Raw genomic sequence first — 20480 nt, 5'->3', positions numbered from 1 at the left:
TTATTCCAAAAGCTGTTTTGCAAACTTTAAAATTCTAAGCAAACGACCTAACCTATAAATTATGACATTTTAATCATTCTAAATCTATATATTAATACGTGAAGCAAAAACTTTGTATCCCTTTTTACAAAAATTGCGCGGACGGAGGAGTATGAAATTTTTCACACTTAAAGAGAATATAGAGAAGAAGTGCACAATGCTAATATTTTTTTAAATAATGCATAAAAGATACATTAAATCAATAAAGAAAACATCACACACTACATACCACGTATTTGATGCACACACGCATGTATACTATTTATTGTCAAACTTTTGTTCTTGACGTCTGTTGTCAAATTGAGAATAGATTAAATATTGTTTGTCTTTGTTAATATTTTTTTAGTGTAGTCTTGGCGAAATTGTATAAAATACAATCATAATAGTGTACAAACTTACAATTCCAATTAATTATAGTCGAATTTCGACTACTCTCTAGTAAGAACAAACTTCACTTAACTATTTATTAGATGATTCAAAATATTTAGACCAAACAACATAAAATACTGATGTTAAAATGAATTTTATCGCCAAGCATGGCATTAAAGGCAACGGGACTAATCCAGATTGCATCGACTGGATGCCCCGACGGCGCAGAAGCGAGACTCATTATAAATAAACGTTCGCAATCCAACGAAATAATTTGCTGAATTTGCCCAAATATTGGTCTCAGATTACCATTCATGCTACGTTTGCGCCAATGTTGAACGTTGGACCAACTCAACCGCATTGAGTATGTGAATGAAATTGTACACGCAACCAACGGGAATGAATCTGATAACACGGTACAGTAACAAGTTCGAAAACGAGGGATTGTTTTTGTTAAAGACAAGCCACACATTAGTATTCAACTTTTACTGCGAAATAACATAAATGTTTTGTTCGTTCGATTCTCATGACTCAAGAAAATAACATACGAATTTCGTAAAGGCGATTGAAAATTTACGATTGGCGATTGAATTTGAAAATTTACATTTTTTTAAATTGGAATTATTTTAGTTGCTATTATGTAGGAATTATGTTATTTGACGTCATTAAATTTTAATACTTACACTGTCAGAATTTAAGTTCGAATTAGCAGGACACGCGCTATAGGATTGTTTCCCAATTCAAGTACACTAAGAAAGCGGTTCCCGTAACTACGTTACGGATACGATTTCCATACTAAATTCGATACATTAGATTACCATACGTTTCCAGATAAACGAGGTCTACATTACGTTAGGCTTTGTCGTAACATTCATACATTTTTTTATGTCTACGTCAGTGAAAATTGGAGAAAATGCCTTTATTTCTTTCTATTCTCCCACAATTTGCACATATTTATACGTAAATTCATAAAAAAGCGTCTACATCCAAAATTATTATGAGAAAATCGTCAGCTCTTTTTAATGATAAACAGACAAATCTCTAACGTAAAATTCGTTAAAACAAAGAATTTATTTCGGGTTTCGAATAAAGAGATTAAAAATTCCAGACGTAAATCAACGGTAATGCATTCCACAGACGAAAAAGAAGAGGAAACGTTGCGGAGAGTGCATCGGCTGTCAGCGCAAGGACAACTGCGGCGACTGCGCGCCCTGTCGCAACGACAAGTCCCATCAAATATGCAAGCAGCGTCGATGCGAGAAGTTGACAGAGAAGAAGGTGAGTGGATTCCGCTTTTGTTTCAAATTTGTTCTTAATTTAAATCTAACATTTGTTGTCTCTATATCGGGCAAGGATTAATAAGACACGTGTTCAGTCTGGCTGTCTGGTGTAGTGGTAAGTGACATGGTCACTACACAAGGGGGTCGCGGGTTCGAATCCCGCCAAGGGAAGATATTTGTATGATAAATATAAATGTCTTTTCCAGGGTTATGGATGGATATTAAATATATGTATATGTATAATAAAAATCTTACATTTATTTCCGTTATCTGGTATCTGTAACACAAGTTCTTTACGAACTTATCACGGGACCAGTTAACGTGGTGTGATTGTTAGTAAATATTTATTATTATTTATTATTATATTCAGTTAAGTGACGTATATTGGGATTACAACCTAACGTGCTATCGACAGCCCGACAATCACGAGACTGACGTAGCATCATTGCATTATAATTATCGCCAACACATACATATAACTATTAGTTGCTATGGAGACATTTGTGGTCCCTACACATTCCTTCTTTAGGTAACTAACTACAGCCATGCTTGCTAATAGCATGGATGTTGAAGGATTTTAGAAGCAAACCCGCCAATGATGACCGGTGTAATCGTAACTATGTGAGATAATGCGTAATGTAATAACGTTGTAATAACGTAAGGTAATGCGACTATAACGGGTCTTAAGTTCTCTGACAAGGACAATAAGAAAATGAACACGTATAAGAATATTCAAATTGTCAAAATGAATTTAAATAATTACCGTCAGTCGCGCGTCTTCTAAGTTTGTTTAAGTAGCTACCACTAAAGAAAGCAGCGCTGGTTCTGATCTAGCAGACATCCCGGGGTTTGAGTGGGGGCGTCGGGCAGTCCACTGACCTAGAGGGCCCATGGGCTTAAAGCTCATGAGGTCCAAGACTCCTTACCATTAAGAGTAACGGATATTCCTTCAAGCTGGAATTCACTATTGTTATCCTGTAGAAGTAGTCAGGACTTATTTACCAGTAAGGCCGCATCATCATCATCATCATCATCAACAGCCCACAGTCGTCCATTGCTGGACGTAGGCCTCTCCCAATCCACACCACTGAGCCCGCATAACGTCCCCGATCGAGGAACTAGGGAAAGAACTACAAATTTCCTTACCTCAGTACTTGTGATCCCGGGCAGACCAATAACTCGATAATCTCAAGGATCTTTTATGGCCCCTGAAATGAACGCTTGCACGAATTTCGCTAAAATATTAAATAGCATCTTATGTTTATCTAGGTCTGGTTAGCCAGCACCTAAGATGTCCTCTCTTATCTTTGTTAGGCCCTCATATTAAAAAGTCTTTAAAGCATTAATTTTACCACCTCAATGCAGTCAAAATTTTGATTTACGTTTTCATGTCATCATCAGGATTGTCGCCCCCTCTTCATTACATAAGTACTCTGTATTTTAGCACCATACGTTTTTCAAACAAAGTTCATATACACGTTTTTTTTTTACCGCAATACCATCGTTTAAATATATTCCACATTAATTTTGGATTTACCATAAAGGAATTTTAAATTTCAAAGATGGCCGCCAACGACGCAATTTCACGACTGATGTTTGTTGACCGCGTTTTTTTTATAATACGTATCATTCACAAAATCTCAATTCACATGGTGGTCGATTCTAAAATGTTTTATACATAGTCTGAATGGTGATCTGTGAGTAAAAACTTGTCGAGCCGACTTTTCTGATGACGCAAATAAGCTCAAGCCAGTGACGATATTTGCATGCATGTTTCGTTTTGTTCTGTTGGAAACTTGTTTCCGTTCTGGTAACACTGAAAAACGCTTACTATGATTCTGCCTTGATAATTACATTTAATTTAATTAGTAGAATTTAGGATTAAATTTACATCCTTTAAGAAAAATGAAAGTTTTCTTTTTATCTCTATTCTCGTAGACAAATTACTTAGATTATTATTATTAGACAATATTTATTAGATAATTATTATTAATTAGATAATATTTGATCAAAATATTGAAATTCCAAGGACAATCAAACTTCGATCAAAATGTATTCTCTTTCTGTTCTATTGCTTCATTAAATATTGATAGACGTTACATGGCTTTGTGCACTAAAAATTATGTAGGTACTTAAGCTAAATGTATAATCAAGATTATGAGTTTTGTTGTTTGTTTTAATTAACCTCCACAAAATTTCATCTTATGTATTTACAAATCATTAAGCCGGTATATCATATATCACCGTTGGTTAATTCGATCCTGAAATAATATTATCCAAATAACTCGCGGCCGACCGCAGATTCGGAACAAAATCCAACAAAATTCATAGTTTAAGAATCCATTTATAATATTAGAGGATGCGGACTTTTTAAAATGTAACTAGACTAAAAAATGAATTTAAATGATAGCAAATATTGAACACTTTAAACAGGAATATCTTACATATCCGGTCGTGGGTTTTGTTTATTTTTCTTTATTGAATTAAATAGGTCACGGCCTACTTACAATAGATTGTGTCCTCAAAAATTATATTATAATGTTTTTATTCATTTTTATGTATGGACGTGTAGTTTTGCGAAATCTATAAACTTATACGCAAAATCTGTTTGTTATTTTTTTTTTATATAGTTCTACCGATCAAAACATTGCTTGAGCATTTTGGCAATAAAATGAAAAATTGTAACTAATGATATTGATATTATAACATGTTCATAATCGTTAAAGACTAATAGATAAGACCGTAAAACGTACTCTTAATAAACGATGCGACTATGCTAATGCTCTAACTCCGCTTCAATTTTTTTGCGGAAATACGTACCTAACACGGTTTGATTAGGAGGAATAATGTCGTGACCAAAAATATATAATGCCAATATACTTCTCGAATTTACCTATTTACTGGTTGTAGGGCGTATCGTAACCTAACCTATTTCGGCTGAGAAGTTGTCAAATCTTCTGACTTTAACCCGTGAGACCCGTACGGACTCACAAGAGGTCCTACCACTAGTAAAGTAAGTAATGAAGTAATGAAATAATATGGGTGAACTATATGGCAGTCAACATGTGAAGGACGGTTCAGCTGTCGTAGATTACACTAGACAGAAAAATACTTACCATTTTAATTCTTTTCGTAATTAATGTAGAAACGTCACACAAAACAATGCATTAAAATGTTTTAAAAAAGCTTTTCATCGCCACTTGAATATTTGAGTCCGAATTCCAAAAGTAAAAAGACAAAGACGAATGATTACCATAAAATAGCAATAAAAAACATAACAGCAAAATTAATAGCCCGTGAAAAGATGGTTCGCACTGTAGTACTTTTGACTCGGATACGTAATATAAATTTATCTGCATATAGATTAAGCTGGCCTGAAAATACCAAACAGGAAATAAATAAACTGTAAATACTAAAATAAGTATTAATAAATAATCGGTAAAATGTCATTGGTCTCATTTAAACTCAACTAAACCAAATTGTAAGAGTAGATGCAATAAAATATTGGCGAGAAACGTAAAGGAAACTAGACTCGTACTAAGTTACAGAAAAAAGAAAATGTAGCTTTTAATTTTATTTTCTACCAAACTAAACTAGACATTAAAATACTGGCAACATTGAACGCACCGGCAACCAAAAAAACTTTATCCAATGAAAGTGCGAGGCGTTTCTCTTTCTCGACTTAATTTACGATTATAAGTTACCGCCTGCGAAGTAACTTGGGCAAATTAGTTTTAAAAGAAGCATCGTAAAGCTTTTCAGGGAGAATGGGCCCTTGTTCGGTCCAGGAATTACGTTTATTTAGGACCCACTTTGAATAAGTACTAAAAATTAGACGCCGGTAATGAGACGCTTAACGTCCCTTTGATGTTTTCACTTAAAAACCTGACATTATCATTCTTGTCTTACGTATATAAGATCTGAATTGATTTTATTTATCTGCTACTTTATTACTTGACTGAGAAACGTTGTGCCCACGTAACCACTAAATATATTCTTTTAAGTCTCAGAATATCAAAACAACAACGTGTCTTTCATAAAAAAAAAACACAAAAAAAGAAACATTATATTTTTATCGAATCAAAGATTCAGCTGTCTTTTCATACTGCACCTTTGTATGTTCACCGGTTACAGTTTTCTTTTTTTTTTTTGTATATGTACTTCGTGTAAATATTATTTACATTGTTCACGTTCATATGTCGCCCACATTGTCACCGCGCACGAGCTACTTGTGGGTTGTCAGCTACAACAGAAATTCATTATTATAAAACCAAACATTTTAATAAACTAAATCTTTATTTTTTTCTAGTATTTTTTTACCTTAAATTAACACATGGTATTGAGTGTACGCAAATTGTAACTTACAAGTAACATGTACATTTAAAACCTTATCATAGTTTTATTTTAGATTCGGGTTTGACACTAAGCTTACATTTATGTGCTAAATACGAATTTCAATACAATTTGGCCTACTGAGTTTCTCGTCGGATCTTCTCAGTCCGATCCGGCGGTAGATTCTGCGAAACACTGCTCTTGCTAGGGTCAGTGTTAGCATCACTCCGGTTTGAGCCCCGTGAGTTCACCTACTAGCTAAGGTTACGCTGAAATAGCCTCTCAAGTCTATCAACTTAGGTAGGATAAAAAAAATACAATTTGTTCTACTACAAAAAAAAGCGTATAAATTAAAATTCTCGATCTTGCAACCCTAAGCGCAACGTGCGCGGCAGATGCGCTCGCGCACCTCCAATCATAGCTGCCGATGGCATTCGGCACGCCCTCTGCCTTATCACGCATCTGATTGCAGCTATTGTTCAATAAAGGTGTTATTTTCAAGCAGATATCGTTTATCGCGTACAATCGATTTACTAATGTTAAGAAAGTTTGAAACATTACGAACAATTCATTTGGTTTTACTGAGAATTTTTTCATATTTACTAATACAAGTTAACAACTAACTAATACAAGCCATCATAGATAAATCGATCAATATATAATAATATAAATCTGGCATGAATAAAATAAAAAAAACATTACGATACTCTTTTTAGATGTAAATAACTTTAAAACCCAAAATTTCGTCATTCATATTTTGCTCTACATATTTGTTTGGTCGGATATGAAAAACTATGACTAAACAATTTAAAAACCTTATGGTAACCAACGTAAATAGCATTCACTAACTCAATTTAATATATCACAAAATTTTATATATCACCTACCCTGTTTGGAGAACTATTTACAAATCTCATTAACTTCACCAATAAAGTATTCCTCGAATAACCATTGAGATCATTCGCCGCTAATGGAGTAGTTACATGAATCCAGTGTGACCAGTATATCAGAAACGGGACATATCAGTGATATTTAATAGTCATTTTGTTCCAGACAGTCCTTGACGCAAGCTGCAATGAATTCACTATTATTAGAATCATAAAACACGTCATCTTTGTTTTACTATTTGCGTACATTTGCGTCTGTGTTAGTGCGTGTTTTTTTTTTCAAAAATAAGCAGATATTTTATTAGAAAGCCTATAAATAAGACTGAATTTGGAACTGTTAAAAATTTATAGACTGCTTTGCTTGCTCTTTTATAAATAGTATTATTTTGTTGAGTTATTATGATGGTAATAGAAAATAGACATTTTCGTTAAGAGCCCCGTACAATATATCATTAATTTAGTTAGAACAAAATGATGTTTGTTATATCTTTGCAAATAAAAAATAGTGTTTGTCCTTTACAAATACGCTACAAATAAACATTACAGCGTAACTCGCCTATAAATCTCCATCGCTTATCGTACATTTTAATGGCTTTTTTGTTTTGTCGCAAATTCACATATTTAGTTCAATCGACGTACTTTTTCCCGACGTAGATTAATGGCGGCGAGCGTCGCCATCTTGAAATTAAAACTGAATTTTATTCGGTAGAAAAGCAATTTTGTTTTATCTTTCGTATATCGAATAACAGTCGCTTTAATAAGTTTGAGTTTCGTGATTTATTATTTTTGTGTATTTTTACTGTAATTTTGCTCAATTTAGATGTCATATTTATGACCGTAAATGTGTTACAATCAAAATTTATACGTCTGAGTTTCCAGATTAACATTTGTAAAAACTATTTCACTGTCTTGCAGAGGAATCTTCAAAGATATTTTTGTTATTTTATTGGACTGACAATTAACAAACTCATAAATAATTATTTATGAGGAAATACAATTATGAGTTTTCACGAGTAGCATTATAAGAGTGCATTTAAAATTTGAGATAAGAAAATTACTTTAGTAAACTTTAAAAAATTTATTCACATTCATATTACAATTAGATTTACCCGGTTCTATAATTTAAAGCTTTAATTTCGATCAGCGACAACAATAATTGCACCGTTTGCTACTGCACGAAATCTCTAGTGAAATTATTTCTCCTTTCGCCTTGCATCGTTTTTTCCCTTTTGTAGATTTGTTCCTCTTTTAACGAACTGCAATTAATTTATCACCTTATGGAAAAAGCAGATAACAAAAAAGGCTCGTCATAGCTGAACAAATAAAAATCTAAAATATGTCTAAAACGTCATTAATCCCAAAGATAATTGAAATAAATACGAGGCTTAAGAGGTGTCTAAAGTCACATGTCACGGTCGCAAAGAAGTCCCTTTTGACTTATGAAGTAAAAATCAAACTACGAGCAGAACAAATCCTGTGTAAATTTAGTTGAAGGTAAAAAATTCGCCCAAGAAATTCTTGCATAAATTCAATAACCTTTTGACATCAGCTGTCAAGTTGCAAAAAAATCGCGTACGATTTCTAACCTTGGTCACGTGAGTCCACCCACACTGAGTGAAGCGATTATAACGGTCGGCAGGAGTTTACACTTCTGATTTTTTTTTCGTTTTTTTTTTTCAACGTGGCACGCGCCATGGGCCGGTGATTCACGGGCCTTTCGGCCGGCAGATGTTGGGACGGGGTTTTTGTGCTATCAGCTGATATAACGGACAGACGGATCGACTTATTAACGATACATCTTGCATGCAACAGGCACACACTTAACAGAATGTGTTTTGAAATATATAAAAAAAAACGTCTATTATAAAATTAAAAGCAGGTTCGTAAGGAAAATAGTATTTTAAATTGAACAATGATGACTTTGAAAGTTGTGGATTTTTTCAAAATAAGTTCTCCCGTCGCCTGTTAACGGTAAGTACTTTAATAAATTAAAAATAAATCCAAAAGTTTTGTTTGAGCTAAAACGAAATTGATCATAAGTCGTGGAAAAAATGAAACATTCAGATTACGAAACATTTTCCTATTGGAAACAAACAATCGAAACGTCAGAGCTTTATTTGATTCATATATTTCGTAAAAAATTCAGAACACACATCGAAAATGTGGGAAAACCCTTTTTGGAGGAAGGAATGTTATTCTAAAGAAAATATGAACAAATAAAATCAAATGCCACACAGCTTAGCTACTTGAAACCTAAGTACTCGTGAAGAGTCGTCGTGGCCTAAAGGATAACACGTCCGGTGCATTCGTATGTAGCGATGCACCGTTGTTCGAATCCCACGGGTGGGTACCAATTTTTCTCATGAAATACGTACTTAACAACTGTTCACGATTGACTTCCACGGTGAAGCAACAACATCGTGTAATAAAAATAAAACCCGCAAAATTACAATTTGCGTAATTACTGGTGGTATTACGTCTTATGAGTCCGCACGAGCAGGTACTACCACCCTGTCTATTTCTGCCGTGAAGCAGTAATGCGTTTCGGTTTGAAGGGTGGGGCAGCCGTTATAACTATACTGAGACCTTAGAACTCTGATCTCAAGCCGGCTGGCGGCATTTCCGTTGTAGATGTCTATAGACTCCATTAACCACTTAACACCAGGTAGGCTGTGAGCTCGTCCACCCATCTAAGCAATAAATAAAAATAAAAATATATATAAAAAAAACTTGAAGTAAATTTTACACTCGAGTTTGTCATACATTTTTGTCGAATTTCTACAGTCGATAGAAACAAACTGTGAAATCGTTTGTGGGTACCCAAAAACAAACAGGATGCGAGTCAGACGCGTGTTTATACACAACATCGCTTTAATTTAAACGTTCCAAATGCGAAATAATCGTGAACAAATTGAAATTTGAAGTCATCGTGGCCTAAAGGATAAGACGTCCGTTGCATTCGTATGAAGCGATGCACCGGTGTTCGAATCCCGCAGGCGGGTACCAATTTTTCTAATGAAATACGTACTCAACAAATGTTAACGATTGACTTCCACGGTGAAGGAATAACATCGTGTAATAAAAATGAAACCCGCAAAATTATAATTTGCGTAATTACTGGTGGTAGGACCTCTTGTGAGTCCGCACGGGTAGGTACCACCACCTCGCCTATTTCCGCCGTGAAGCAGTAATGCGTTTCGGTTCGAAGGGTGGGGTAGCCGTTGTAACTATACTGAGACCTTAGAACTTATATCTCGAGGTGGGTGGCGCATTTACGTTGTGGATGTCTATGGGCTCCAGTAACCACTTAACATTAGGTGGGCTGTGAGCTCGTCCACCCATCCAAGCAATAAAAAAAAAAAAAAAATTCTAACTGTGGAAGTTGCATACTATAAAAACATCTAGGTATAGTCTGTGTCAATAAAAAATTTTCAGCACTAAATGGACTTTTTGGCGGGAACGCGAGAAGTGAAGTTGTGTGATTTGTTTTATTTTGTCTATTTAGTGTTTCTTCGGGTTTAAATGTGTAATAATGGTGGTTTATTAACTGTTTAATATCTTTGAAAGTGCACAAATGTGGGAAAATGAAACAAAGCCGCTGGACGTAACTTCTCAGGGTCCTCCAAAAAGTCCACTAAAAAAATCTTAGTAAATGACCACCATTTTACTGAGATTATATTTCATCCCATATCATCTCAATTCATTTCACTTAATTTCATCCCAGTTGATTAGTGTCTCAAATTAATCATCTTCATTTCATTTTACTCCATAATATCATTTTTTATAAAAATATGAATAATATAAATTAAAATAAGACATGACTTAAAGGTCTCAGTTACCAGGTCATAAAATCTCTTTAAAAAATTCAGCAGTAAATGAGTTCACCTCTATCTTTTCACACAGAAACGACTATTTATATGACGAATATCTGTGTTGTAGTGGTAGAATATACTAAGTTTGACGAGTGACTTTATTATTTTATTACCATTTCCACTGCAATTTTAGGCTTCGTAATTCAAAGTTATGACCGAGGCTCATACAATGTAAAATTGTGTTATTTTTTGTTTTATAATTCTTAGCTACAATATTATTCTTATACATTTTTCTACATGTGAAATACATACATGGGCCTCTGTTCTAAAACACCGGTATTTATTCTAGGTACAATATATTATATTCAAACAATGGAAAACGTTAAATAAAGCAGTGTTTTGTTCTAATAATACGCAACTCGAGTTTTTTTTTTTTCTAAACTTTTCATTGTCCACTCCATTTTATTCGCTTTGATATTTTTATACTCTCTACTTTACATTAGTAATAGTGATGCAACATGACATTGCAAGCTTTTTGCTATGCCGAAGAACAATCTTGATCCGTATACTGTAAATTGCCCAATATATTATAATATGGCCAATATTTATGTAGCAGTAACACAATACGTGTCAATGCAAAACACATGCTTGCATAAGTCGAGAATTTTCTTTAAAAAAATAAGGCCTCTAATTCTAGTCAGATTTTGATTGACAGTACTCACATAATATTATGTTTCTACAGGCACCAACAACCATCAAAGGATCTATGAACTTGTCTATCAACGATGTTAAGGATTTTATTTCAATAATATTACCTATATGTATATCTATTACAATAGTATGTTTGTACTATTGTTATTTTTATTCGTAAACACAAGATACGTCCCAGCCGTTAAATAATTTATAAGGTTATGTTAGTAAATGTGGTAAAAAAGACTGATACTTCGAACGGGAATTGGATATTTATTAATATCTGGATAATAACGTACTATTTAACAAACTTGAAACACATATCTTAAAATTTTCACTTAGTATTATAATATAGTAAAATAATAATCAAAAGAGCATTAAATCTTACGTTTTACGTCATTGTTTTATGTACAAGCTTTTAAAATGGAAACACAATATAGCCATGCTATATTTACTATATACTATATTATTTTAAAAAGATTATTATTAATTTTGATAATATGTTCCTCATAAGCCGTTTGTTCATTGATGACGCTTCGTATACATAATACAATAGAGTTAAGTAAATATATTATGAAAATAAATTTTTTATAAAGAACAAAAATAATCGGCCTTATACACATTATACATACTATATGTGTTCAGTTTTCAAAGCGCATAAAATCGGGTAGTTGCATGTTGTATTATGACCACAACCGGTTTCATCGCTTTAATGCATGCACCGGGCCCCATTCAATTCAATTTGTACGAGACGCAATAATTCACAGGTCACTTGTAATATCTAACTAAAGCTGTAACGGTTGTCTGTACGATGATCAAAAATTGAGGTAAAGCGTAATGAAAGTTCACAAAATTCGTAATTGTCGTTTTTTTTTGTTGTTTGATTTTTTCATCCAAGGATCACATCAAAACTACTAAGCTGATTATTACTAAGTTTTTTATTTACTTATTGCTTATACGCATTACTGCTTCACGGCAGACATGGGCAGGATGGTGGTACTTACCCATGCGGACTCGCAAAACGTCCTACTACCAATGATTTATTATAAATATTTAAAAGCTCGTGATTAGATCATCCATCTTACTTGGTGTCCCAAATAAAAAACGCAGATGGAGCACGAGAGAACCAATATGTATACGTAATGCTATATGCTATGCTATGTTCATTCTATATTAATGACTATGAACTTATAAAAATAATAATACTTTTTTAGTGAATATTTCACGATTTGACATTATTAAATAAGAAAGCTGAAGTAGGGAATTACTGTTTTACTGAATTTTTTTATTTTTTCCCCTACTTACTCGATGGTACCCTAAAAGGCGATTCCAGCTACGACCGGACGGGTAATTAGCCCTAGCAAGAGCAGTGCTTCGCAGAATCTACCACCGGATCGAAATCGCGACCCACTGAGAAGATCCGGCGAGAAACTCAATGGGAACTTTTACAAAACATCCGTTATCAACAAATCAAATCTTACGTTACATAAGTTTTTATCAAAATTTTTACGTAAGCTTTTAAAGTAATAACAAAACCCGCTCCAAAAAAACCGCCATCTTTTTTTTTTTGATACACGCACAAATCATCTACCGTAATCCGGGCTGGCGTGCGTCAAATCAATACTTTTTCCCGGCAAAGACCCCGATGCACGCAACTAATTCATACTGCCTAGAACAGGCCGATGTATAAATAACTATACGACCTCTTTTCTACATTCAAACAGATACGCACACTCGTGCAGCCTTAGGGTTGCTATCGATAAATGTAATGTAATGCGAAATAATAAAACATACTGGGGGTTTTAGATATACATATTCTCAAATTTCATCCTAAGTATACAAATAACACCAAGGTTATTAATTTTGTGCCAAAAAGTTTCCTATGATTTTTTTCTTATAACATAAGAATAGTTGTAGCTCAAATATGAAGTTAAAAAATAGACTCGATAAACCAAAATGAAATCTACGAAATCGTACAACAATAAATTAGCGTCCATTTTTAAATGAATATTGAACCAACCCTACGATATCCACCAATCGTAGCCCAGTTTCGAAGCGTGTAAGTGTGCGTGCGAGGGGTGCCTCTATGCACCCTTACCGCGCATACACAAAACTAGATGCATTTTGTTATTACTATTAAAATCCTTATATTTGGCGTTGCGTGCTTGAATACTATCCCGTTATTTATTGTGGTATTATTGCTATTGAGTCGAGCTACTGAGAATTACGTTAACAAAAGCTTTCACTGATTAAACCAAACATGTATTATTGATATTACATTTTTTTTAATAAGATCACAACTAGGTCATGACTTAAAATTACAACAGATCGATCTTATTAAATTGAAATAATAAATAAGGAAATATAACGAACCACAAAAAAAAATGCGCTCTATTAGATTGATCTGTTAAGAATTTATAAGATTTCTAAAAACTCGACTTTTTAATACATAGATGACCATTTAAAAAGAAAACAAATAGATACTTAAACAGATGCTCATGAGTCACTTCCAAAATGAATGAATATAGTCGTGTATTGAAACTCAGAACCAAACACTACCAAAAATTTGTTACTTTGCGTAATTGCTGGTAAGCATAAAAAAATCTTCCTAAAACAACCGCTACGGAAAAAAAAACGATTTCTCAATTCGTGCTTACGGCTCGTCTGATATTAAGTCTTATCTGGAGCTACCGTGTCTATCGTATCGAGTATAACGCACCACATTTTGAGATCAAAGGTCGATATCTGAATCGTGTTGTATAATAACTATCCCACCCTTTAAACCAGAACGCATGATTGCTGCGTGGCAGAAATAAGCGGAATGGTAGTACCCACTCACACACACACACACACACACACACAATACGAATTACCACCTATAAACGCTAGATGGCGTTCGCAGTACGCCACACTTTCTCCATTGAATCCCTTGCCTTTACGACGCTCGCGGGAACAGATGGGGTGGTGTTATTCTAGTCCGAAGTCGCGCAGCCAATCACGTGAACTCGCACGCCCATACGCATGAGAATATAGAAATTATTCTTAAACTAGCTGATCCGACAGACATCGTAGTGCCTCAATCGATAAATAAAAGACCTAAACTTTTGTATAAAATAAATTTAAAACAAACAAAAGGAATCCGTCCGACGGGGGACACATTAAAAGAAAAACAAAATTGTTTGTTTTTATATAATTCCGAGCATTTTCATATTTATCTACCTTGTAAACCTTCTCTGGACTTCCACGAATAATTCAGGACCAAAATTAGCCAATCCAGTCGGTCGTTCTCGAGTTTTAGCGAGACTAACGAACAGCAATTCATTTATATATATATAGATTATTCTCTTAAGCTTCGTTCAAAGTAATAGGTAAATGTCGGTTTATAAACATCAAAAACCCTATAAAATTCACACATCTACCAGAAGAGAAAGAGAATAGTTTATTGCACATCGAAACGCAATTATCGCCTCACATACATAAATATTCATTTTAATACGTCCGCTGATTTAATAATAAATATTGATTTGAAAATAGAAATACGGTCATCGGTCATAATAATAAGTAAACTATTGAGATCACTACCAGAATAGTTTATTTGAAAGTGACGAAGAGTTCTCATATATAAATCTCGTAATCTACTTATGTTCTTCTATAGTGTTTGTAATGCTCTTTATATGTATTGAAATCATCTAGCCTATATTACGTTCCGTGAATGAATATTTTTTAAAGCGTGTTCTCCTCTATATATTAATACTTGAGGCAAAAACTTTGTACCCCTTTTTACGAAAATTGCGCAGACGGAGAATTATGAAATTTTCCACACTTATTGAGAATATAGAGAAGGAGTGCACAATACAATTTTTTTAAATTATGTATAAAAATACATTAAATCAATAAAAATACATTACACACACTACCATGTATTTGACACACACACCCATATATGCTCTTATCTTTTATGTTGTTAAAGTCTGTGGCTGTGATCAAATTGAGAATAGATTAATATGGGTTGACTTTAATATTATTTGTCTATAGTGTACAATAGCTTTGACGTAATCTGTGATTACAGAAGTATAATAATAGTCTTTGAAAATAGAACCATAATAATGTTCAAACTTATAATTTCAAATAATTATAGTCGAATTTCGATTCTGCAGGACCACTAGTAACTATAAAAAAAAACGGGTTACACGCGAAATTCAAGACATACTTTTGTAGCGTGTAACTATCATAGAACACAAGATATTTGGCAGACTCCTGAATCTCGCCAACAAAATTTTTAAGACTAGTTTTCATGTATACTAGTTCTGAAAATTTGAAACCTCCTCGGTCTATGGAACAATTGCACCCGTTCGGTGGAAGATCTTCGGTTTGTCGTTTACCCCCAAACTTCTTTAAGCCTTTTCATTATCTTGATATGAACCTGATGTTTGTTTGTATGTAAAGGAATCTTTAAACCTCATTTTCATAGACTTCAAGAAGTCCAATTAACTTGAAACTTTGCACACACATCAACGACCGATGACATAAAAAAAAAATTACAACGCTCTAATACATTGACTAGTATCACAGGATAAAAAATGTGAAATTGATTGTTCGTTAGATTAACGATTGAACCTTTTTTTTTAGTCTTTAAACTACATATAATTTTGACGGTAAGATATATCAATTGCAATAAAAATACCACATTCAATGCCCTATACACCTAGAACAAAACTACTCTGAAGCCGAGTACACTATAAGAAAGTAAAAGTCACTAAAAATAAAACACGAATACGGTATGTAGTACATAGACGAAGCGTATAAAAAAACATACACATATTGCATCGACATAAGAGACATGATTTCAACTTTAGGGGCGGTTTTAAAAGGAAATAGCGCGTGGCCACGCATGCCGCATTCAGTTAACACGTCGCCCTAAGAGCTTTTAGCACTGCGCTCGTGAAATCAAACTGCAACATTTTAATTTAGTCAATAACAGTGTAAGGGACACTATCTACAACATATACCAATTTTTCTGTTTTTTTTTTTTCATTTTTATATTTATGAGGAATTGTCATTGGAAGCTTTTTGAAGACAGAAAAGTAAAAATAAGTTAGCGCTTAAGTTTTTTTCTTATTGCCCTTGTAGGCAGACGAGCATACGGCCCACCTGATGGTGAGTGGTTACTGTCGCTCGTGGACCTTAGCAATTCCAAGGGCAGAGCCAAGCCGCTGCCTACCGCTTAATACTCTCCACAAGCCTCGTTTGTCCTGTCGCTGTCATATTCTCCTCCCTAACATAAGCTCGATAGGTCTACGTTACAAATAGTGTCCTGATATATGCACTGCTTCGATAAAGTCTATAAGGCTACACGATTTGTGTTCATTGACATTGAATAGTTCGTGAACACGTTCTAAGCTTTACTATAACTTGCGTACACAAGTTAAATCTTCAGAAACCTAATAATTTAGTAACATTACTGCATGCAAACTGTGTTAGCGTTTAGAACGCTTTTTTTAAGTTTACTAAGCTCATCCCTCTACATAGACTAGCAAAGGCAGTATAACATATCCCTATGTATGTCAGTTACGCGTCTAGTCATCTAGGGCCTAGTTCATACAGTTCATTAGAGTCTTCCCCAACGATCGGTGTCGTGCAGCGTAAACTCCCCGCCCCTTACATCCCTCCACTCTGAGAGATCTAATTCTGCACGAACTGGCGCGATGGCGTATCGTATTTAAAATACAATCATGAATATTTATGTTTTTTTTTTGTTTCGTCATTATAATTCTAGTAATATGTACGTGTTCTTTTTCATTTTATGTCTTTAATTTATCTACCTACCATAATTTACTAATTTTAATGAAGAAAGACTACGGAATCGCTTAATGTACGGATTATGTTGGAAATTGTTTTTTGAATACATGCGTTTACCGTTAAAAATGGTTAAAAAATGGAATTAAATTAAAAATAGAGAAAAACTTCTAGCTTCGATTAATAAAACTTTGCTTAGTTGTTTTAGTTAAGCTTTGTATTTCTATATAACGTTATTATTCAACTGATGTAACACATTTACAGGGTGTTTAACAATCACAACATATCAATATAAAACATATCTCTATATATCCATAATGCCCTAAACACGTCATTACGGATCCTCCCGATCCATTAACGGTGCTTTTAGGTACCTCAAGCACCGGTCACCGTCCTCGCCCAACCCGTTGCTTGCGACGAAGGGCTCGATGAGTAAATTAACCCATAGACACAGCCTACTGAGTTTCTCGCCGGATCTTCTCAGTGGGTCGCGTTTCCGATCCGGTGGTAGAGTCTGAGAAGCTCTGCTCTCGCTAGGGCCAGTGTTAGCAACACTCTCGATTTGAGCCCTGTGAGCTCACCTACTAGCGGTGAATCTAGAATGACCCTCGAGGTTGCTAGACTATGTTGGAAAAAAAAATCCATAACCTAATAAATAAAACCATTAATCTCATCTAGTTATTAAATACCTACTGTGCTGTATGAACGTTATATTCACATGTCATTAATAATGACTTGTTCAACCTTAACAAGTCGACATCCAGTTGCCCCGTGCCCCTCTAAAGGCATAACGTAGATTAAATACGATGTTTTCCGCTCCAGTTCGCAGCGCAGATTATCATAATGACAACCGACGTAAAAACTGACTCAAAGAAACAAAGTTTTCGTCACGTAACACACGCGATTTATTTACACGAAACGCTAATGAAAGAAAATCGTCTTCGGTGACATTTTTCAGCCAATTTTTAGTGAATCTAATCACGAGAATTAATGTCAAAGATATTTTGGTATGAAGAAACAAATAAATCATTCGGCAATATAATCTGATGTCGACTGGCAAATCACACTGTGAAATGAAATATTTAATTTAATACAAAAGAAAAACCCGTGTGGCACTCGGAGACTGCCGCGGTAAAGCTATTGCATAGCATTTTTTATCAACTTATGCAATTATAAAGCGACAATAATAATTTAATATTAAAACAACAATAAAATAAGACCACGCTATATTTAAAAATATTAACAAAAGCAAAACATTAACTGTCCCCTTCACACTCATAACCTAGACCGCGCGAGGGAGAGATGGGCAGACTTTTCATGATGTGCATGCGGCAGTGCGACGTCACGCCGCGCGTTTATTCACAAACACTACACAAGCGCAACGTGTGAATGTGTTGAACGCGAGCTACATAGTAGGCGTAGTGAGGGTGTCAGGTTATTTTCGTTACAGAATTTCTTAATTCAGTCGCCGCACTCAAGGCCCGCGATAAAAGCTATGCAATAGCTTAAATGAATGACTAAAAGAGTGTTCAAAGTCATCTCCGATCCGAAACAGCTAAGCTCTAAGCCGTATACACAAGTACTTACTCTCAATTCGACGAAGATTGAAATCTCATAGATAGGAGTGCTCGCAATGATCCATTGCGTCTCACAGTTTTTGACAAGACGTGATAAATTCAGGCATAAGTTAATCCTGTCTATGTTGATTCACACCATGGCATTGTGATAATCTATGGTGTATACATACATACACCTAGAACAATTTTAAAGCATATCTATACTGATTATAATCCTGAGTTTGTTTGTTTGGTTGAAGGCAGTAATCTCAGAAACTACCGGTCCGATTTGAAAAATTCTTTCAGTGTTTGATAGCCTGTTTATTGAGGTAGATTATAAGTTATATAACATCACGCGAACAATACGAGCGGAACACTACCAAATAATGTCTCAAAATCGGGTTTTTTTCCGTTTGAGAGCTTCAGTTGCGTGCGCTGCGGAAACGGTTAAAGTTTCGCTAAAATAATGTATGACAGAATTGTTCCCTCTTAAAAGTTCTAAAAAATAGTCCGCGGCAGCATATTTTAAGGTTGGCTCACTATAACCTTTTTTATGCTAACCAAATTTGTTCTAAAATCAAACATTTTCAAAGCATATTCTTCAGCAAGAATATTTTCACCTCTGACGTAAATGAAGTCGCGGGTAAGCTTTATTCCAAACTAAGTATTCCACGCGGTCAAAGTCGCTGGCAAAAACTAGTTAGCTTATATTTTCGGTTAACAGGAAACCAGGTCTTCACATTACATCCGTTCCTCCCTACCGGGGAGAACTTGTAACCTACTAGTAACAGTAACCTACTAATCTACACTCATCGGCCACTGCGGTTACGCAATTATATAAAGAAAGAAGAAACAGTATCATGTATAACTTTCAGTATCAACAGTATAATTTTCACAGTTCATAAGAATAACTACGTTTTTAATAATAAACGCAATTACCGCAGAATAGTTTTAATTTTATAACAAACACGAAAAAAACACATTAAATATATAGCAATATTTTATTGATGTCCAAAATTACGCTGACGTCACTTCACCCATAATTACCATACCATGAAAATTTATCTCCAGTCTCCTATCTGGCAATGTGCCTAATTAAAATAGTCGGAACATTCCCTCATCGGTGCGCATTATTGTTTATATAACACAAGCACATAGAGGTACAGCCCCTCTGGTGGGAGGCACAGTTAACCCAGTGAACGCACTACGCAGTTCAAAGCCAGCGAACGCTTAATGGGGAAAACTGCTGGAAATATCTAGGTATAAACAGGGGTGGATAGGGTTCCGTCGATGCGTCGATAAATAAATCTGCTAATGTTCAAAAGTTATTTTTAGATGTTTATTATAGTGCCGTTAGCGACCTGTTAGAAAGCGATGGAAAGAAGTATATTGAAAATAAGAAAAATACAAAAGATAAGAAGCGGACACAAAAAACTGGCGTTGGGCAGGACATCTTGTGATATTTACGGACAAAAGATGGACATTAGAAACCACAACATGGGAAGAACCAACGGGTAAAAGAAGAAGAGACCGACCAAGGACCAGATAGGTCGACGAAATAATAGCAACAACTGGAAAATAATGGAGAAACAACGCCAAGAATAAGGAAGAGTGGAGAAAGGGAGGAGGCCTATACCCGAATGGGGTTTCAATAATAATATAAGTTTATATTTGTAACTTTTATTTGATAAAGTGTTTTCTTTATTTTTTTGGAAATAA

At 34.6% G+C, this 20480-nt stretch overlaps 1 protein-coding gene across 4 annotated transcripts in view; it reads left to right on the top strand.

Moving 5' to 3' along the window:
* LOC101743969 (methylcytosine dioxygenase TET) overlaps positions 1-20480 on the top strand; it is a 158666-nt gene that overhangs the window by 22834 nt on the left and 115352 nt on the right. For all 4 annotated transcript variants that reach the window (XM_038019059.2, XM_021347027.3, XM_038019061.2 and 1 more), the window contains exon 3: positions 1546-1686. In XM_038019059.2, coding sequence (XP_037874987.1) covers positions 1546-1686 — 141 coding nt within the window. The remainder of the gene's footprint in view (positions 1-1545; positions 1687-20480) is intronic.

The sequence above is a fragment of the Bombyx mori genome, chromosome 22 (genome assembly GCF_030269925.1).
Source record: "Bombyx mori chromosome 22, ASM3026992v2".
Lineage (NCBI taxonomy): Eukaryota > Metazoa > Arthropoda > Insecta > Lepidoptera > Bombycidae > Bombyx > Bombyx mori.
This window is presented reverse-complemented; position numbering and strand designations above follow the sequence as displayed.